Here is a 22,230-nt window from a genome sequence, read left to right on the forward strand (position 1 = left end):
CACCATTATTTCAGTGTGTTATGATTGCCAGAAGTTGGTAATCTTGGCCAGTGAGGGCCATTTTCCCCAGGGATCAATCCCAGGGCTGGCTGACAAGAATGGAGAGTTCCCAACCCTCAGCCACCAAAAGGAAGCTTCTCCCAAAAGCTGTCCTTCACCACTGGGTGCCACTGAAATAAATTCAAAGCATCAAAGAACCTCCTCTTGAAAATCTGACAGTTCCTTTCTATAGTAAATTCCTGGGACGGAGAACAGAGTCCTACAATTAAATAGGTTTGTTTGGAAATAAAAAATTATAAGAAAAAAAGGTTTAAGGTGATGCACACCCCTCATGGAGCCCTAAGTATCTTCCCCTTCCTGTTTGTTTTTTATTTTCTTTTCCTTTTAACCAAGCTGGGATACAACAGAACAGTTTTTTAGGACCACTCACACTTCCAGCTGCAGCTGGAACACCACAGGTACTGAGGAGAAGTTTCTTCTCCAGCTCCCTCCCACCTTTGTTGCTCCAAAAGCCCATCCTATTTCAAACGTGGCATCCTCAATTCCCACTCCCCATCCACAATCCTGAATTGCCAAACTCCCCAGTCTTAATTCTCACTACAAAGGAGCAGGAAATTCAGTGTGCTTGTGCTGTGATCAGCAAAATAGGAAATAAGTAAAACACTAAAACCAGTGCAGTGAACCTCAGCAAATGCACAGCTACATCTTGCAGGGAGCTGCAGGTTCTGTATCAGAAATGAAGGATCCAGAGCTGGAATTCCTGCTGCTTCTCTCACTCTGGACAAAGCCATGGAGCAGAGATGTTCTTCCAAGCATCCCTGAGTAACTCCCCATGGCCAGGCAGGGAAATACAGCAGAAAGCTGATTTTGATGATAACACAAAGCAGAAAAACATAGCTAATAGCAAAGTAGAAAAAACCCTTCCAGTTCAAAGCACATCATTAATGACTCCTGTCAAAAGGCTCTCCAAAGCATTCTTTGTGGCTGAGGATGTTTTGATTTGACTTAGACCTGAGAGTTAAAAATATTTATTTATTCCATAACTGAGTTATGTGCACTAAAACAAACATAAATGTAGCAAGCAATCTGTATTCCAGAATAAGCCACAGTTGCCTTAGACTGCCACATTTTAAATTAACTTCATTATTAACGGGCTTAGCTCCATCCCAGTAAAACAAATTTTATTTTTATACACACTAAAACTCCAGCATGGTATTTTAAAATGAAGCAAACTGATTTTTTCAGGAGGCAGCAAGAAGTTTATACATACACACAAAGGTATATATTTTTCCAGATACAATTATAAACAATACTACAAAGAGTTTGCTTACATTCCTGTATTTCAGAACTTAAATGAGACTAATAAACCTGTCACCTTGGATTTTAGCATCCTTTAATTTGAGGCTGCAAATCTCAATTAGTTGAACTTGAGCTTTCACAGGGAAATATATGTGTGCTATAAAGAATAAAGATCCAGAACTTATTTGGGGAAAGGATAACAGCTCTAAACATCCCTGTGTTCCAAAGGCAGGGGAACAGCTTTCCCTCTATTGCTCTTTCCCATCCTGAAACATCTACAAACATCTTGTTAGCCAGAATTTTTCAAAGTTCAAAATGGAAATGCATTATAAAATTGTCATTTAACAAAATCTGTAAGGTTTTTGTATTATTTTATTTTTTCAGTGAACAAAAAGAACAGATTTATACTTGAAAGCTAAAAACCCAGAGCCATATCATTTTTTTCCTTTTTCCTGATGAACCAACTACCAGTGTAATTTAAGCTAAATAAGAGAAAACTGCTTTGTGATGTAAAGTGCTAAATTTGTCTGCTTGTAGTCTCTGTAGCAACCCAATATTCCAAAGAGACAATCATGTGATCAATGCTCTCAGCTCCTGCTGTTTATCCTGCACTGTCCTACTTACAGCAGCTCTCAATTCCAGCTGTCTACAGCAAAAGGAAAAACATCACCTGCTCTCCTGCCGGGACATGATGCCAGAACAGCCTCATTAGAGCTGCTGCAAAAAAATGTTGACATTGTTTGATTTAAAGATTAACATAGGGAGGAAATTTACACTGCAAAGAATTGAGCGGCCTTAATAGAAAATATTCCAGCACTATCACTTGGTTGCAGACTAAATAGACAGAAATAAACCCAAAACCTGTAGGTGAACCTTGTTTTGGTAGTTAACTCTCTCAAGTATGAAGGAATTTTTGGGCTGTAGCAGCCAGAAATCTTGTTCTGTTCCTTAGAAATAATAATTCCCAACAGCATCCCAGGGGATCAAGAAGTAAAATTCTCTGTTCCTGTGAAAGGATGGCCATGGGAACTGGGAGAAGGGAAGCAAACAGGGCAGAAATGTGGGTTAAAAGCAGCATTCCCTTTGTCTTAAGGGCAGGGAAGAGCAGACAGGCAGGAGCTGATCCCAGCACGCTGTTAATGCCAATGCAGACATTTCTGATGGCACAGCAGGACCATCCCCAGGTTTAAAAAATTTAAAAAATACCCCCCAAACTCCCACTGCAGCCATGGCCATCCCAATTCCAGGCCTGCACCAAACTCAGGAATCACACCCACAGTGCCACCTCTTCCTCACGGCAAGATGAGGTAGAGAAATAAAAAATCCCTCTCCAGAACTATGACAAGCACACCTTCAAAACAAGAGAACTACACGTACAAAGGTTTAAAACAAAGCCAAATTGGTATCTGGAATATTCTTCAGAAATCACTTCCCATGAAGTTATATGCTTATTATTTTCAATTTCTATGGGAAATAAAAAAATATATAATGGTGGCCTGGCCTTCTAAAATCTGAACCCAGGCTTGTGGTAACCAGAATTACCCTGAAACCTGTGCAGCGAGTTATGATAACCTTATCACTTATGAATTTCCAAGTGGCTTGTGGGGTGGTTTTTGTATTTTTTGTTTTGGGTGTGTGGTGTTTTTCTCTGGTGTTTTTTCACCATTTTTAAGTGAACTCATCAGACACAAGTTCTGCTTTGCCACCCACTGCAACTGGCTGCATTATTTCCCAATTACAAGGAAAAAAAAAAGCAACCATACAAGTAATATAGCAGCTTTTAGCATTCTAGACTTTTAGCTGTCTATCAGATCCACCCACAAATTCAGGATTACTCAATTGTTTGCTTACTGCTATTTCAATTGTGTTAAAGTTTAGCAAGTTGTAATTATTACCAAAAACTCCAAGAGATGCCCCTCACATAAACACTTGGTACTTCATTGGGAGTGTCATATTTGATTTATTTAATTTGTATCTAAAATAGTATTTAATCTGACAGCTTTCCTAATCATATTTAATTCCAGGTATACCCCAGTAATAAGTAAGAGGAACAGTCTCATCCAAAGGCAGTTACTGAAGCAATCCAACCAGCACAGTGGGATGGAACAGATCAGCCTCCATCTCACATTTATTAGGAGATTTTGGAATAAAACATGCACAACCACACTCCTGAAAGCAGCAACAAAACAACTGGTTGGAAAGGAGAAAAGAGAATTACATTCCTATTTGTCAAACTGTAATTTCATGTGTAGTCATTTCAACCACATTAATGAGCTTCAGCTTCTGTAGTCTCCAAGTGTCCAAAACAGGTTGTGACAAATACAATTATATATATTTTTTTTGTTTGGTTGCAGCAAAGATCTTCAGCAAAATCCTCTCTGTGGTTTTTTATTCATCTGGAAAACTGAGATCACTTAAAAATGGGCAACAAGACCCCAGCACACACACCCTCTTCAGGGAGCTGCTCCATCCCTGCCCTGTCCATAAACAGGAGTGGAACAGCAGACTTGAAACCCTCAGAGAGTTTCCCCAGGCAGGGTAATGGTGAACTATAACATTAACTTCTCTTCTTTTAAGTTTCATACTAAATAATCAGTCTCTCATCCAACTACACTTCCTCCACCTTCACACTTTCAGTATCCAGATCCAAACTCATAATCCTATCTGTAGCTGCTTTCAAATCTTCGTAAAAAATGTTTACTACCAAAACAGGTTGTGACAAATACAGAGACAATTATTTTTTTTTTTTTTTTGTTTGGTTGCAGTAAAGATCTTCAGCAAAATCCTCTCTGTGGTTTTTTATTCATCTGGAAAACTGAGATCACTTAAAAATGGGCAACAAGACCCCAGAACACACACCCTCTTCAGGGAGCTGCTCCATCCCTGCCCTGTCCATAAACAGGAGTGGAACAGCAGACTTGAAACCCTCAGAGAGTTTCCCCAGGCAGGGTAATGGTGAACTATAACATTAACTTCTCTTCTTTTAAGTTTCATACTAAATAATCAGTCTCTCATCCAACTACACTTCCTCCACCTTCACACTTTCAGTATCCAGATCCAAACTCATAATCCTATCTGTAGCTGCTTTCAAATCTTCGTAAAAAATGTTTACTATATTCAAAGAATCTCTATCCTAAAAAAACTTTTAAAAATTAAATTACTCAATAGTTTAATTAATCTTTAACCCTAAAGATTTTACTCATAACTACTATTCTTAAGAACCTTATTTAAAAACGTGTTTTAAAAATCCACCAATTAAAATTTAAACTATAACCAAACTCTACCTAAATAAGATAGTTCCAAGCCTATGAACTTGTTCTCAGAGATCAGATTCCAGCCCATCCATGAGTGTCTCCCTTTGCTCAGTGCTGGTCTGAGCTGGGAGCAGCAGGGGAGGGAAGAGCAGGTCACAGTTGGTACCTCAGCATGTGACTGCACAAGCACACAGCTGAGGGGTTACTGCTCCCACAGCAAAAGTTTTGACAGATCTCATATAATAGAGGTTACTTTACTAAGTTTATTTGTTTAGGAGTCACATCATTAAAGAGTGAAAACTCAGAACTATCTCGTTCTGATCCCTGCTCATCTGCTCACACGCCACACCGGCATCAATTATGAACGTTCAGGATTTCCTTTTAAAATTAAAGTGTACAATGACACGGACTTTTTATTTTAATATAACCTTACACAAGGAGAAAAAAAAACCCACCAGAGCAACAGACAGGAAGGCAGGGCTGCTGGAGGAGCTGTTATCACAACCCAGCACCTATTAGAAATCACAGCCTCCCTCCTGGCTGCTGCGCCACCACCGCCAGCTATTGTTGGGAGAGCAGAGCACAGAAAATCTCCCCTTCTGGAAGCACAGGCTTTCAAACAGAACTGGGAAAAATCCAGATGGGATCAGCTTCAAATGAAAGAAACAGCTCTATTTGCACATCCTTCAAAGGGACAGGCAGGGACAGAGTGGGGCTGAGGTCCTGCAGCTGGTTCACAGCCCCAGGAAGGCCAGGGGAAGGAGTCACCTCCACACCAAGGGCACTGCCTGCTCCATTTCCAGGCAAATTCCTTGAAACTAAAGATTTCCAGCAAGAACAACCAACCTGATTGAAATCTGCAGCTGTAAAACACAGGGAACAAGTCTCTAGAGTGGCTGGCCAAGCCTCAAAGTGCAGGGTGAGATAAATTATGATCCAAAGCACACTGGTAGCAAACTTCACATCCCCAGGATACCAAATTACCTCAAATTACACAGGCACAGGAATTCCTTCCCAGGGTTTCTGGACCTTAATGTAAAGAACAGTCCCAAAGACAGCAGAGTAATATGGGATGAAAGACAAATATACAGCTTCAAGACTGATTCTTAAGATCTGTGCATCAATACTCACGAACACAAGAGGGGCTGTTGGGGATTTAGTTTGCTTTTTAATTAAGTCAGCCACATCTACAAAAAGTTATAAACTTTGTATATGTTTGGCTGATTAAATGGATCCTAAGGAATGAAAAATATGCAGAAGTTGTATTCAGGTTTAGTTTTTGTTAGTTTTAGAGCAGCTGTCTGGTAGGAAATGTATCAGCACCCCAGGTGCAACATTCAGAGCTTTTTCCAGGCTGGCTGCAAGTCCCTTTGTGTGGGGTTTGCTGCAGTGTCACACTTAACTCTGGCCATGAGAGAAATGTTGCTTTTACCACAAGAGTGCTCCAGACTTTGGAGCTAGAGGTGGCACCACAAAACACCCATGGCAGTTTTTGGTTTTCTCCCACAAGCCTGAACTGACCCCTCTGAAGAGCCCAACTTTCCTGAGAGCAGAGATTATCCCAGTTCTAGATATTCCTAGGAGGGATGAGCCAAATTTGCCACGAGAGCACACATCTGTTCACCATTCCCCCACTTCATTCCATAAAAGCCAATGCTCAGAGCATCACATGGTATCGAGCTATCTGGTAGGAAATACTGAAATTTCTCAACAATAAAATATCTTACACAGATCTGTCAAAGCTATTTACATATTTTTCCTGTAGTTCTGGGCTACATATGATGAAATTGTGTGAGTAAGCACACAATTCCTTCAGTTATTTTCATTGAGCATGCTGACATTCTGACCTTCTTCAAAAAAGAATCAGAGCTCCCAAATTAAACAAACACTGCTATTTTATTTTAAAAGCTTTCATCAGCTTTTCCAGCTGCTCTAGAGCTTTATAGAATTACTCTAGGAGAATCCAGGACATAACTAATGCTAGTTTAAAATGGCAATTTGGTCAACCAGTTCCTCAAAGGAGGAAAGCCTAGACTGTGCCAACACAACATTGGCCAAAATAGTTAAAAGTAAACTCTTTACTCTTGATTTATAGCAGAAAAAAAGTGGATGGACAAGGACACCCCAGAGAGGAAACATTTGCCCTGACCAGGGTGGAGAAAGAAATGCCTGGAACTAAAGGACAAGTTTATACATAAATTAAAAGCAGCAGTTCACAACTACTAATAGAAACACACACAAACATGTGCTTCTGCTTCTTTTGCTCCAAAACAGCTTCTAAATTTCTTTCAAGTTTAAATTTATTGCAGAAGATGCCAACAATGGCCAACTCCACACCCAACAAGCAAAGCCACTGATCTCAAAATTTCCCGCATGCAAGATTTAACACATACATACACACACACAAAAAAAAAAAATGCCACACAAAAAATCCCATCATCTAAGCTTTAAATTACTTTGGATTTTAAAAGCTGATTTGGGAACAGCGATTAAACTTGTTCCAGCTAACCTAGTTTTTATTCATTTCATTATTTATTGCTAGGCAACATGGACCGTGTCAAACCACGTTAGAACCATGAGAAGAAGTCCTTCCAATTTAGATCAAAAATTCTCTCCTCACCCTCCTCCCCCCCAGCATGGAGGCCACATGGATTCTTTTAACAGCAGCATTCCCAGACACCATCCTTTTTCTGACCAGGAGCTGACATTCCCAACTCTCAGCATCTCCCATGGGATGCAATTTATCCAAAGCTTAGGTGGGACCTGCAAATAGCTCTCCATGATGAGTCTTTCTTGGTGTTAGCAAGCAGAACTAGCTCCAGTCACCTGCAGGTCCAGGGCAGGTGGACCTTCATAAGGACCTCAAAAAAGATACCTTCACTCAGGTATCATTTTCTTCCTTTCTGCAAGACTCTATCTCTTTCCCAACACCCATTGTCCATGGTCTGGACATGGGTACCAGCACAGAAGAGATTGTTTACCGTGTTTAGCATTACTTCCTTTCATCCTAAGAAGGTTTTGAAGAACTCCCCAAAAAAGCAGCAAAATAAGAAAGAGCAGAGACCCAGACACCAGAATAAATCATCCACAGGAGTCTTAACCAAACCTTCCTTCTAGCACAAAGAATAAACCCTCTAACTTGTTCAACAGAGCAAAATAAAGCCTCCTACCTCTTGTTGATGGGTTTCTCATCCTTCTCGTAGGGCTTCACGAACCACTTGCCGATGCGCACGAAGTTCCTGTTCATGAGACACCTCTCCAGCAGGTTGTGAACAGCCTTGAACAGCAGAGTGCGGCACTCGTAGGACAGCCCGTTCTCCCAAACCCCATCTTCCTCTTCTGCAAGGCACAGGGGAAACAGAAATCACTTTTCTATTCCATCCTGGCATTTCACACATATCACAATAGCCTTTTCTCTCCTGCAAGCTTTTAAGAGATATTCACAGCATAACGCGCAACCAAAACCAGCCTGTAGTGTTCAGATAACTCTACTTACTTTACGATGGAGCTGCTAAAAGTGATCAGCTGTAAAAATATCTCATCCTCCACAGGGAAAGAAGATTCAACAGTTATTTGTACACAAAAGGAAACAAGTAGCAGCAGCACGTTATGTATTGCAGCCTGCAAGAGCACTGTGTGATCTGTCTGCAAGGTGGCTCGTGTTTTGGGGAGTCTGGGTTACTCATCCTGCACAATTGGTGACAATTAGGCTTAAAAATAAGTTTACCAAAGCCAGACTGAATATATTCTGGTGTCTTTGAGTAGCATTGACTGAAGAAAGCCAGGAACAAAAGTCAGCAATCAAATGACTCTCAATGATCTACAATTTGCTGGAGATGATGAAAAATGCTCAGATTCAGAATATTGGTAAGAGCAACATGATTCTCCCCACAGGACTCAAACCTGCCATTTTTCTTTTTTAATTCAACATTTAAAATGAAGATATTTAAGCAGCCTAGCCCTGCTTTCTGATGTACACAGAGAGAAAAATCAGCAAGACAATGCCCAGTTCCTACCAAGGGGATTCTGAAGTCAAACAGTGACATCTTCTGTGCCCACAAATCAAACAGCCATGGAATCCAACCTGCACAAGCCAAATTGATTTGCCAAATGGAAAAGCAAGACTTATGACAAGAAGCTGCAACTTCTTCCACCACTCTGGCTCCTGCTCAGTGTTTGAACAGGGTCTAGAGGCCCTCAAAGCACAAGCACTGGTCCAAAGAGCTGCACTGGCACTACAATTCCCTTACCCAGGTACAACAAGGGACATCTGAAAGTTCCTGGGTGTCTCCCAGAATATATCTGATATCACTCATCCCCAGCAACACTAACAGGAGGATAATAATACAATAAAGCTTGAGATACTGCCCTTAAATCACTGGCAATCAGATCTTACCTTCATGGCTCTAATTCCTTGTATTTTGTGGTTTACATCTATCCCTCAGGATGTGCTCCTGGTCTCCTTGGACTAACCTAGCAGAGTTACTTTCCAAATGCCATTGCTTTTATACTCCAGGTAGCAGCAGAGACGAGAAGTTTGTCTGACATAGATAAGGAGACATTTTTACTCCAGTCTCTGGACAGTCATGGAATAATTTAGGTCAGAGGGGACCTGTGGAGGTCGTTGCTCCAAGCTCCACACGGAGCCCACGTGAGAACAGGTTGCTCCTCTGTCACAGCCCCTGTCCCTGCACATCTCCAGGGGTTGGGGTTGGAGTCCAGCTCTGCTTCAGCAGCACAGGTCTGACAGCCTGCTCCCCTCTCCCTCACAGAGCATTTCAGTTCCCCTGCTTTGCTCCATGGTCAGAAAACCTCAGCAACACAGCCAAATCCTTGCATTTTAAACCCTCCTTGGAAATAAGCCCCTTCACCTTTCTCTGGAAGCCACTTACAAGCTTAAAAGGTTGCAATATTATTCATTAAAGTCTTGATATCCTTAAATTAGAGAGCATCTAGAAAACTAGACACCTAAGAGTTTTAGTTAGGAAAAACCTTACAGATTATTACAATAAACAATATTTAAGACAGAGACGACAGAGAAGGGAATTTCAATACTGCTGGAACCAAAACATGGTGACCATGTTTGTATTTTGCATATTCCACACAGGGAAAAGTACATTTCCACACAAGGCCAGTATTGTGAGTAAAAGAAAGTTACTCCCAGGAACCCTGAGAGACAGAATAAGAGTAAACAGACCTGCCCCATCATTTATAAAAGAGGAGGTGTGCATCATTACAGATGAATCATTGCATGAAATAATTTTCTGGGAAAGACAAGGAAAAACAAGGAGCAGCATTTCCCAAAGCAGAGACCTCACCACAAGTTTCCCACCCCACCACCCTACTCCGGGGCTGGAGCGGAGCAAAAACTTGTTTTTAAAAACTGTAAAGCTACAAGATAACACAGTAACTCACTAAAGAAACATCACACACCGCTCTTGTAACAAAAAGCAACAAAAGTCCAAAGTCAAAGGGTGTGAAGAGCCCGTGCCAAGCACAGAGGTTGCTCCCCAGCTGCAGCCCTGTGGATGCCCAGGCACAGCCCTGTGCCAGGGGCAGCAGCTCAGCTCCAGAGCAGGACCAGAAGCAGCTCAGCAGAGCAAACATTAACTCCTGAGCTGGCTCATATTGGACTTTAGCTGCACAATAAACTCCTCACCATTTCAAAGGTTACACACTTGGTTTGTACACAGCTCTTGTCATATCAAGCCATCGTTCCAAGCACATCTCTGCATACAGGACCTTTCTAGAAGACTGAATGGAAATTCCTGAAATTCCAGGTTTTATGCCTAATTTTGTTTTGGCATATTACAGATTTCACAGAATTCACAACATCACTGGGTTGGAAGAGACCTTTAAGATCACTGAGTCCAACCCAGCCTCAACACTTCACCTAAACCCTGGCCCCCAGTGCCACATCCAGGCTTTGTTAAACACACCCAGGGATGGTGACTCCACCACCTCCCTGGGCAGACCACTCCAGAACTTTATCACCCTTTCTGTAAAAAACTTTTTCCTAATACCCAACCTGTATTTCCCTGGACACAGCTTGAGACTGTGTCCTCTGGTTCTGTCAGTGCTGCCTGGTGTAGCAATGCCACGGAAGGTGCTGAAATTGCAGGGATACTGAAGTAACACAAATCTTGTGTTTGGATGGAGAGGTTTTCATCCTCTGTAGTCAGGTGCTTCATTTAGGATGGATGAAGCTTCATTCAGGATCAGCTGTGCTGACCACCAAGTTATGAGAAACTTTCCATGCAAGAACTTGCCCCAGGATGTGATTCCTGAAAACTCTCCTCCCTTAGGTTACTGCAGAACCAGAGAGCTCTTAGCTGAGTGTGTTATGTGGAGAAAGTGCAAGCTTTGAGATGGAAATCACAATTAAAACTCCAATTTTTGCTCACCAGACCACCTGCTCTGAGTGAAGTGCACCTTGCCACAGAAAGGGAAGGTAAAAGAAGCTGTCAGTTCAAGAAACCCTCATTTCAGAACATTATTCAAATTCATGCAAAAAACCCAGCAGTAAGTGTTCTCTGACTTTCTGAAGTCTATTTAGTCATTCCCCTCCCCCCATTTTAGTGGTGGAGAGAAGCAAACATGACATCTGCTCACATCTGCCAACTATTTTTCTTCTTAATTCAAATTGTTGTTTCTCGACATGAGAAAACCCCTCCCACTTAATAGAAAATTGTACACAGCAAACCATTCATTAAAGGAGGGGGAGAGGAAGAGGCACTTTTGTCCTCTAATTTTTCTTAAACAATAAATTCAAATGTTCAATCTGATAATGCTAACAAACCAAAAGAAGTTGCTGACTCATTTTCAAAAGGTGCTAAGCCACAATTTCACTTTGGACAAGTGTTATCCACAGAAGTGCTCTGGCAACCTGAAGGTTACAAGTACTTTATTTTTGATGAGTTCTCTCAGCTGTCCAAAGCACTCAACTCTTAAAAATAAGCACACTTACTTTATGTCAATCCATTAAACAATTTATACTCTTATCCCACTGCTCCCTCTCTCTTTACATCACATATTAGACAGAGTTTTCCTCAAATGAAGCTAAAAATGATCAGGGAATGAAGAATTCATGGAAACAATGGCCAGGAAACAGCAATTTGCATACTACACATCAACTTTTTCAGTCAGCACCTTCTCAACATTACCAGTTTTACTGGAGGCCTTCAGAACTTTTATGCTCTCCTTTCCATTCTTCCCAGAGTTCACCTGAACCAGTAAAGTCCATTTTTACTGATTATGCCCTTCTGTCTTTGTGGTGCTCTTGCAGGAGTAAAGAAAAAAATTTGGAGCACCCTCCAAATATAAAACTCTTGCAATTTGGAGTGAATTCTGAATAAGGAGTATCTTTAAACATAATTTAATTCATGTCAAGTTTTAAAGCATATTGTTATTCACAGATATCTAGCCAAATGTATTAATCAAGGATTTCTAAGAAGTAATACATAGATAAGAGATAAATCTATATTGCAACAGATAAATATACAGCCTTGAAAATGCCATTTTTAAACAAGACTTAAGAACATGAATTTCCTTCCTTCCTTTGATACACAGGACACCAGTAAACACCAGTTCTTGCACAGGCTGAGTGTTTATCACACCATTAAAAACATCTCCTTAATGCTCAATGAATCTCTAAAATAAACTGTGCAAAGAAACAAAGTCTCCACTTTGGACTACAACTCCCCCCAATTACTTCAATTACACAAGGGAAAAATTCATTATTTCATATCAGGATTGAGACTTGTCTTTTGGAAGCATTTCTTACCTCACAAGTTCCCTTTTTGCTTTTATATGACTGTGCCAGCTATAAAAACACTGACACAAACCTGATTTATACAATTAAACTTCCTATATAAAGCTCAGATTCCAAGGGAAGTAAATAAACACAGTAGTGTGAAATTACTGCTGTACACAATAATGTAATATGATATGACAGAAACACTTAGAGTAGAAGTTTTCTATTTAAAACCCCAGATTTTTGAATTAAAATACTTTAAACTGCTCCAAGTGAGAATTACCCAGCAAAGCTACTGAAATACTGTTTTGAGTGAGAAGCAATAGATTCTGCAGGGGAAAAAAAGGAAAACAATACCATTTTAAAATACCAGTACAAGAATCTGAGTAAGAGAACTGAAGTTTGTTCCTATTAGAGTGGTGTCTGTCATCTACACTCACTGAACAGAATCTGAATCCAGGACTCTGGACACCCAAACTGTCCAAAATCCCACAGTGAAAACATTCAGCACCATTCCAGGTTAGTTTTTGTGCTGCTTGGCTTTTACCAGTACCACACACAGGGGTTTTATGCTCTCTACCCAACAGAATCTCTTCTAAATCCTGACAATTTCAAAGCAGAACTCTTCTGTAAGAGTGTAGCCATGGCAGTTTATAAAGATAACAAGGTAACTGCTCTCCCTCACCATTTGTTTGGTGTAAGTTTGGCTACAAAGCCACAAAAAAAGCTGAAAAACTTCCCGGCTAAACGAACCAATATCCTCCACCACACTAAATAATTCCATATTCAGGTAGATGTAGCAGTGTAAGTAAAATATTTCACTGTTCTGATTTATCCAGGTCATTTTGCATGTGACATTGTACACACAACCAACATGACACGATGCCAAATCCTCACTGCCTGTGACAAAGCATTTTTCACCTGACTCCACAGATATTTCACGTGCGTGTTGGTCAAGGAAAAATGGGGAGGGAAAAGTTAAATCTTTGTCACCTTTGAGCTCACAGCAAGTCACAGAAGTTTGATAAAACTGCTTCAGTAATTTTTGCATAATGCTTATCAGCAGTTTTGCTTAAGTGGCTACATCTCTAACATGGAGGACTAAAGAAATGCTGAAGCATCAATGCAGCAAGAGCACTTGGAATGCCTCTCCTGCCTGACACAGAACACACAGATCCTTCCCAGACAAGGGGCTGCAGCTCGCCGTGCTCACATCAGGTGCAAAATGTTTTTAAAAGCATCCTTTCCCTTTTCTGTTGTTGTTTTTTAGGTATTTTTTGTAGGAGTTAAATGATCTCAGGGAGCAATTGTTATTTTAAAAAGGCATCACTGGCTGAACTCTTTTCCAAGCTGCCTTTGCCAACTCCTTGCAACTGGCAGGGTTTGCAGCCCCTTGGAATGATAACTGGCTCATCCTCTGGTTTTCATTGTCCTGGAGTAATGAGACACACAGTGCTGACATCAGCACAATCTCACTGAATTTTTGGGGACAGGGATTTGATCTATAATGCACATGCATTGAAAACTACACAACACATATTAGTCTTTGCTGCCATGACTGTTTTTACCACACAGACAAACATCAGGATTCTCCCAAGCTCTCCTCCAACCAGCATTATTTTTATACATCTCCCCCTCACAGAAGCATGAGCAAGATTGTTCAGCAAACAAAAACTGATTATCTTGATATATGACAGACAACTCTTTAATTTTTAAAGTAAATTAACCAAATTTAATAGACACCAGAATGAAAAAGATACATCTTGCAGCTCACCATTTAAAAGATGCAATTTGAAGGTCAAAGCCATATAGCTGCATTCCCCTATCCCAGCATTAATCAAATTGTAACCATTTCCTTGGGACTATGTCTTGTACATAATTCATACCCAACTGTTCTCAGGTTTAAAATCATCTACTGCCAATTTAAAAGAAAATAATCCAAGAGCAGAAGCAGCCACATGAAAATAAGAAAGAACCTTTCTAATAAAATAACTGCTGATCAGAGCTGTGAGAGACCATTGCCTGCTGAAATTGGAAGAGATGTCCTACTTTAGGGTTTGAGTTGCAAGAATTACTATAATCAAGCCTCACTGTCAGAACAAAAACATAACCTTTGAGGTTGTTAGAGGCTAAAATAACATTTCACTAACTTCTGTCTGCCTCTAGCTACGTTGGGTTAGAAACAGACCTCTGGTTTTTTGGTTGTATGTACAGTAAGTAGGTTCCTAGGGAAGGGAAAAAAATAAATGATTGAGTGAAGTCAATATTCCTGATCAATCAGCATCTCTGAACAAGTCTCCTTTTGACATGCCCCCAGGCAACAACAATCCCTGACCATCAACAAGACACTTATCCAAGGCTTGGAATGAGAACTCTGACACAGCCACGAGCAGGATTCAAACGTGACTCCAGGGCAGAGAGTGAACTTCTAGAATGTACAGCTGAACACAGAGATAGCATTTATTTCTTCAATCTGATATGCATAGATGTACATTCACAACCCTCTACGTCCCCTGGTGAAGGCATCTCGGGAAGGGGACAGAAGGGCTCTGGAAGGCTGACATATTTCAAATCCCCCAGGGCTGATAACCAAGATGTGTTCCAGTCACTGAACACCCATTGTTCACTGAAACTACACATCACCAAAAAAGTCAGAATCTGTCAAAATACCAAGCTCTCCTTAACAGGCAGAGAGTATCAGACCAAAGGGAGCCAGAATCAAGAGTTATTAAAGTGGCTCTGGCACATTTCTAACCAGGGCTCTCTCAAGGGCCACTCCTTCAGGAAAAATCTGTCCAAAGGCACTGAGGGACAGACTGCTCCCAGGTTCCTCCCTCTCCCCATCCTCCAGGACAATCCTTCACCTATCCAGCAGCAAACTTCTAAATGAGGCAGCACCTCAACCTCCAGCAGCAAACAATTTCCAATCAATTTTGCAGGTAACAAGCCTGTGCTAAGAAGTCATTTATCATTCCCATTGAAAATGTAACAAGCAGTCATTGGGAGAACAAGGCAGTGTGAATTACCAGGAGAAATTGTCCACCGATGAAAAAATCCATTAGGCTACGACAAAGGTCAGATAACATTGTTTGGGTTCAGCCATAATTCTCTCTTCTATGAGATCCACGTGAAGATTTTGTGTAACAGCAAAGAGAAAAAGTGCAGCTGTGGGCACCCCTCAGCCAGTTCCTCTGTGATGCAGAGGAGGATCTGTACCAACTCCTGGCACAAGAGCCTCACACACAAATTCTCTTTTTCATTCAAGGAGGACAAAACCACCTCTGTGGAGCCCAAGGTGTCAGACACAGGTGACAGCCTCAGGAGGGGCAGCATTACACAGAACACGTGTGGAACAGCTCTGGGGAAGCACAGGCACCCACAGGTGACCTGAACCAAGAAAACACCCAAAGACATGGCTGGGAGACTCTAATCCTCCACTATCTCTCCCTTATACCCTAAGAGAGGTTAAGAGTTGGTAAGTCCCTGGGATGATACCTGCTTATCTACCTGTGCAAAAGGGTAATTCTGGACAAGCACAAACAAGGTGCTGAGCTGAAACTCCAGCTACAAACCACTGCTGTTTCCAAATGCCCTTCTGTGATAAATCACCAGCAGACAGATTCAAGAGGTGGCAAAGAAAGTTGCTCAAACAAATAATTTTAGTGGTTAGCAGCACAAAATCGCACTTTCCAAAAGGCTTAAATTTCACTGGATTTCCCATTCTAAATGTGTTTGTCTCAATTTAATCCCACAGCCAGGAGCACACAAAATTCACACAGGTCCTTCCACACAAGTGTTGGTCTTGGCTCAGGGCAGGCCCAGGCCAAAACCACCCAGCACTGGGTCTAAGTCACATCTCAGCCACACAAAGGATGTTCCCTGCAGGTCAAAACTGAGGTTATTTATAGGTCATAATAGGGAAGCCTTAAATGCACTAAAATATCAAGCAAACTCCAGTGTAAGTGCCATTTAAAATGCAAAGTCTGTAGTTCCAGGACAGACAGGAATAGGAACAGCAGCCCAATCTTTGAAGTCAACTATTCAAAGAAATAAACATCATTTCAGTGCGTCAATTGTTTTTCAGATCACAGTATTTTTGTATGAAAATTCCACACATTATTAAATTGTTTCAAGTCAACTTCCTCAGTGGCACTTTAAACTCCTGTTTGTTCTCCAGCTTATCCACACACACACAGGCAGCATTAACAATTTCTGGTTACCAGGTCACCAAACCTTGGTCTCATTTTACACTTCAGTAATCTGAATACTGCACATTATTTGAAAGGAAATTAGAGTGATGTGTTTGTTGGGTTTTTTTTTTCCCCTCAAATTAGTTTAGTCTCACCTTTAGACTCACCCAATTTAAGTATCTAACTTCGTCACCTTGCTGATAAGCAGCTGGAAACCATCTACGTGGGGAATTGAGCTCAACAAGCAAACATTTCCAAAGGTAGGTGCCAAATTTGAAGTACAACATTATTGAGAAATACAAATATTGTCAGTCTTTCAAAAGGCTGGGTTTGAAAGCAGGTTCAGGGCACCAGGAAAAGTGGGGGAGAGGAATCATAAAAACTGAAGGTTTACAGATTTTGCATGGAAACAGCTGGTTAGTTCCTGGTGCCTCCTTCTGTGGGCTTCTCACTGATGGTGTAAATTCCAACCAAAACAACTCCAAACAGTTCAAGAGCTGCCCAGATCTCTACACTTCTTATTACATAACAAAATGAGCTTTACTATTTGAATTTGAAAATTCTAATTGCCCAACAAAAGGGATCTTATCAAAACATGTTTAAGACATCACTTGTGAATCACAGGCACAGCTTTCAGCACAGCTTTCTCATGAAGAAGCTGCCAAAACTCATAGCCTTGTGTTTTGTTTTTTTCAAGGGAACAAGTGGGGAGCAAAACCCTTGTTTCTCAAAAATCCAGCAGTCCAAGGCGAGCTGCACACAGAGCAGATGGCTGATCACTGCTGCAATAATTCGGTGAGGGTTACAGCAACAAATTTATCTTTTCTGGAGACAACACTCCACCCGGTGCAGCCGCCAGAAGCCAGCCCTGAGTACCAGGATCCTTCCAGCGACCAAAGGAAGGTGCGAGCGAGCTCCTACCTGAGAGATCGTGATGGATCAGGTCAGCAAAGTTGGGGTCATCCCCCCACCAGAATATCCAGAGCTCCCTGCGCCCAGGCCTCTGGTCCCGGCGCCAGACGCTGAGCACGTCGGCCTTGAGGCAGCGGCTGAAGCTGCTCAGGATGGGATCCTCCTCCGTCACCGGGAACAGGATGGGGGCAGACGTTGGGCCCTGCCACACGTAGCGCTTCCATTTAATCCCAGTTAGATCAGCCTGGGAAAGAGAGAAAAGAGCTGTCAAAAAAAAAAGAACAGGCGCCTCCAGCGAGAACATGCTGCTTGCAGGTGAGGGCACGGGGAGAAAGGGATCGCTCAGGATTGAATGGGAGCTGTGTTGGTTAGTTTTGTGTGATTTAGGAGATGAATTGGGAACAACCAGGGATCCTGGTTTAATAGCTCATTAAATAACTGCAGTAAAGCAAGAGCTGTTTGTTTTCACTGCAGCTTTAAGGTTACACAGAGAAAAATCAGATTTGATTTAAAGCAAAAGAGTGAAAGACGAGTGAGTAATGTTATTATTCACAGGCTGACACAGTCCAATCTCCTAAACACTTGCCTTAGCAAGGAACATGTTTCTTTTTGCTTACTTATGCATACACTGCCTTTTCCATCCAAGATTACTCCATGGAAATAGGTGATACACCAAATCACACATTCTTCCAACCATCTACCACTTGGGAAAATTTCACAAGTTTCTCCATGGTAAAAAATTCTGTCTCTCCCCCAGGAAATCTCTCGTCTTCACTGATTTTACCAAGAGCTATCATACTTTTCATTCCTCACACCACATTTCAATGATTTAAATCCTCGTTTTATCATTCAATTATATGTTAGACCTGCAACCACGTTGATAATGATCCACTAAACCCCTTCCTAGGCAAAAATTAATTTGACTTTACACAGGGAAAGAGCTACTACTCTGTGTAATGAGAAGCAGACAATTCCTGGATTATCTCCACCACAACACCAAGTTTTAGCACTCAGTTTTTTCACTCGAGCACAGGCACCTTAAGGCAGGTAGGGGAGGCATTGCCCCGGGTTCTCTTTAGGAAGGCAGAGCCAGGCAGGCTAGCATTTGCTAAGAAGTTACTATTTTTTGTCTTCCCAATATGACAACACACAAAAGATTACTGCAACATTTAAACCTAACATGGCAGCCTCCCTACCTTCAGCAGGAGAGCAATTTAGATGAAAGGTTGTCTGCAACAGTTGCTACTTCAGAAAGACTTTCAGATTTAAAATTGTACTATTAATCTGGAGCTGCAGGCCTGATGCAGGCTGCAGACACAGTCGGGCTGTCCAGATTCCCCTCCATCCAAAAATATGAGTGCCACAGATTGGCACAGGATTGTTGTAACAATCTCTAGAATCATAAATATCAGGCAGACAGCTAAGATTAGCTCATTTGCATTAAAAGCTGATGAAACAGCTCAGCACAGACACCAAAAAATTGCATCACAGTCCAGTTATATCGAATTTACTTTTGGAGCTACCAAAATTCAACAATACGAACGATCTGATACTTGGGTTTAAAAAAAGACTACAAAATGGTGCACATCAAAACACAAGACAGGCAGGGCATCACCGAAAGCAGCCCTCCAGAATAAAAACAAGCAGGGAAAGGGATCCGTTTAAAAGCGAGCAAGAAGGGAGGTTTCGCCTCGGATTTGCCTGGGATGTCACGAGCGAGGAGGCAAAAGAGAAAGTTCCCCGAGATGTGGGGCCGGGAGGAGCAGCAGCAGCTCCCTTCCCCTGCGAGAAACACCACGCTCAGAGGCAGGGATAGGGGAGAAAGGAGGAAAAGTTGGAAGGCACGGAAAGGGAAGGAAAAGGCGAGTTGCGGGGAGGCTACTATCCAGGAAGAAAGCGGAGGGAGGGCGAGGCGAGACAGACAGCGATGGAGGGGAACCAGAGGGGCATGGGAGAGTTGGCTGCTCCAGGCAGGGCCTACTCCGAGGGCTCATCCAGCAGAAGCTCTGCTAAAAATGGCTGCTTTGCTTCCACTGCCCCTTCCCCCTCCCCCAGAGCTCCGAGCCCTTCCCTCGGTGGCCCCGGGCGTGTGTGCGCCGGGGGCCGACACTCACCAGGCAGAAGAGGTTGGAATGGCAATCCTCCAGGCTGGCCCCGTTCGGCACGAAGCAGGAACTCATCCTCACAGCCACAACCCACACGCCATTATCCCACAGCCTCCGACAAGAAAGAAAGAGACAGACAGAGAGAGAGAGGGAGAGAGAGGGAGAGGGAGAGAGGGAGAGACAGACAGCGAGAGGGGAAGGGGGAGGGGGGCTCTGCACACGCACAAATAATAATACAATTAAATAAGGGATTTACAGACACACGCACGCGAAATAGTGGCAGGGGGAATAACCCGCGAGGAGAGACAGAGAGGTATGGGAGAGGTGGGTAAAAATATATATATATTAAAAAAAAAAATTAAAGAGGAACTCAGAACGTTTTCTCGTCTTCTGGGGTGTAAAGCCGCCGTGGAAGGGGAGAACAGAAAGAGGGAGGTGGTAAGTAATCCAACGACGGGAGATTAAGATCAAAATCCTCCCTGTTCCTCTTGTCTTCTCGTTCGCATAAGGAGGGGAGGGAGAGGAGGTAAGGTGAAGGGGTAATTGATCCAACAAGAGAATAAAAATGGGGTAATTAATCCAGGGGGCTAGGGGTAAAAATCAGTTGACATCCCTCCTTCCTCTCTTCTCAGATGCCAAGCGAGAGAAGCAGGAAAAAATAAATAATCCAGCGGGGGCAATTAATCCAGAACCCCCCCTCCTCTTCCTCCTGCTCCTTTAGTCATCAGATGAGAAAGGGGCAAATTGTGGAATGACTGGGAAGGATTGGCCGTGGGAGAGAGAAAAATCCAGGCTCGTCTCTTCGGAGTCCGAGGGCAACAGGGTGTGTGTGGGGGGGGTCAGATTCTTCTCCCCTGCTCCAAAAATATTCCAAATAAATTAAAATTTAAAATCATAAAAACAAACTTCAGGGGCCAGAAGCAAGGCCAGTCTGAAGAATTCGTCAAGGCAGAGCAAGAAAAATTTCCTGGGGTGTACCCCAAAAAAACATCTGCGGGGGCAGGGGAGGGGGGAAGGTATTCCTTGAGAGAGAAAGGCCGCAAAAGTCTCCTTAGCAGCCCAGCGGGGGATTAAATTCCCGTGTGGAAACCCCCCCTCCCAAAAACGAAATACTCTTCGCAGCGAGGGCGAAACCAAAATATCCTCCGTTGGGTAAAAATTCCTTCCGTGGGGAAAGGAGGGAGGGGGAGAAGGGTGGAAGGAGGAAATTGCGGGTGACCCTCGAAGTCTCTTCGGGGAAGGATGGAGGAGTCTCCGGGAGGCCGATCCCCAGCCTTTTCGGGGGAGGAGGAATCGCAGAGTGTCTTCGGGGAGCCTGGTCCTCCCCAGCGGTCCTCGGGGGCCGGGGGACCCCGCAAAGTCTCTTCAGGGGAGCGCGGAGCCCGCCGAGTCACGGCGGCGAGGGGGAAGCGACCCCCGCCAGACCCCTGGGGGCGGCGAGGCGGGGAGGGACCGGCTCAGCTGCGAGGCCGGTCGTTTAAAAATAAAAGAAGAATATAAAAAACGATCGTCTTCGGCCGGAGCGGTCTGTCCTGGGGGGGCGGGGGAGCCCCGCGACCGCTCGCTCTCCTCAGGTGCGGGTCCCCGCGGGGGCGGTGGGCGGAGGGCCCCCTCCCCGAGGCTCCTGAGCAGGGCGGGGAGGCGGCGGCCGAGCCCCGGGCTCTGCTCAGCCCGAAGGGGTCGGAGCCCCGCAATTCCCGGCGCCGCCGACACACAGGGACGCGGCGGCCGCCGCCGCTGCTGCCGCTGGCGGAGTCGGTGCCGCGAAGCCCCCGCCGGCGCGTCGCCTCCCCTCAGCGGTGCCTCTGTCGGCGGCTGCCCGGCCGCGGCATCCTGTGGCGGCGGGAGCCTCAGCGCGGGTCCCCCATGGCCGGAGCGGGAGCGGATCCGGCTCCCGGGTAATTCCGAGACCCTTTTTCTTTAATGGCGGCCACAGGGACGGCGGTCGGGGCCCCCCTGCCGCGCTCCCATTGGCCGCCGCGCCGTCACGTGGGCGCTCACCGCCATGGCCGCCGGCGCCGCTGGGGGAAGGCGGGTGCGGCGGCGGCGCGCGGCCGCCAGGGGTGTCCGGGGCGCTGCGGAGCCCCCGCCTTGCTCGTTGGGGCGGCGCCATCTAGCGGCCGCGCCCGGCGGCGGCGGGGTCGCGGGTTCGAGTCCCGGCCCCGGCCGGGCCCGCGGCTCCCGGGATGGTGGGATGGGTCGGGGCGGAAGGACCGCAGTGGGACAGCCCGGAGCACAGGATCGTGTCTGGGATACTGCCACGAGGGAGGCTCCGAGAGCTCTCCAGTGCTCCTTGGACACGTTCAGGTGGAGCTTGCCGGGCATCAGTTGCTGCCCGTTGTGCCGTGTCCTGGGGGTTGGCGGCACGGAGCAGAGCCTGGTGCGTCTTTTGGCACCCCCATTTCGATATTTACACATATAAATGTGTAAATATTTCTATTTATACATATAAATATGAGTAAATATATATTTCTATTTACACAAATATAAATTAATGTATTAAATATATAACACACCCTTCCCTTATCCCTGCCAGGGCTCCTGTCCATTCCCGGGCTGATCCCGGGCCATAAGGCTGGACTCAGCGGTCCTGGTGGAAATCCTGGGATTCTGTGCCCACCCCAGGGCACCCCCGGTCAGGCCGGGCCAAAGTCCGGGCACAGAGTGTGCCCCAGCACAGGGAACACTCGCCTTGGCTCCCCTTCCACAGCTTCCAC

General features: G+C 44.1%; 1 protein-coding gene across 3 annotated transcripts in view; it reads right to left on the bottom strand.

Annotated features, from left to right (window-relative positions):
* The window catches only part of MED13 (mediator complex subunit 13), a 52,242-nt gene extending 31,236 nt beyond the window's left edge, over window positions 1–21,006 (bottom strand). For all 3 annotated transcript variants that reach the window (XM_041482401.1, XM_041482400.1, XM_041482399.1), the window contains exons 1-3: window positions 19,523–21,006; window positions 17,418–17,652; window positions 7,724–7,892 (exon numbers count right to left, since the gene is read on the bottom strand). In XM_041482401.1, coding sequence (XP_041338335.1) covers window positions 7,724–7,892; window positions 17,418–17,652; window positions 19,523–19,588 — 470 coding nt within the window. In that variant the 5' untranslated portion in view covers window positions 19,589–21,006. The remainder of the gene's footprint in view (window positions 1–7,723; window positions 7,893–17,417; window positions 17,653–19,522) is intronic.
* Between the last annotated feature and the right edge of the window lie 1,224 nt (window positions 21,007–22,230).

Source organism: Pyrgilauda ruficollis, unplaced genomic scaffold (assembly GCF_017590135.1).
Source record: "Pyrgilauda ruficollis isolate IOZ18807 unplaced genomic scaffold, ASM1759013v1 scaffold59, whole genome shotgun sequence".
In the NCBI taxonomy this organism is placed as follows: Eukaryota; Metazoa; Chordata; class Aves; order Passeriformes; family Passeridae; genus Pyrgilauda; species Pyrgilauda ruficollis.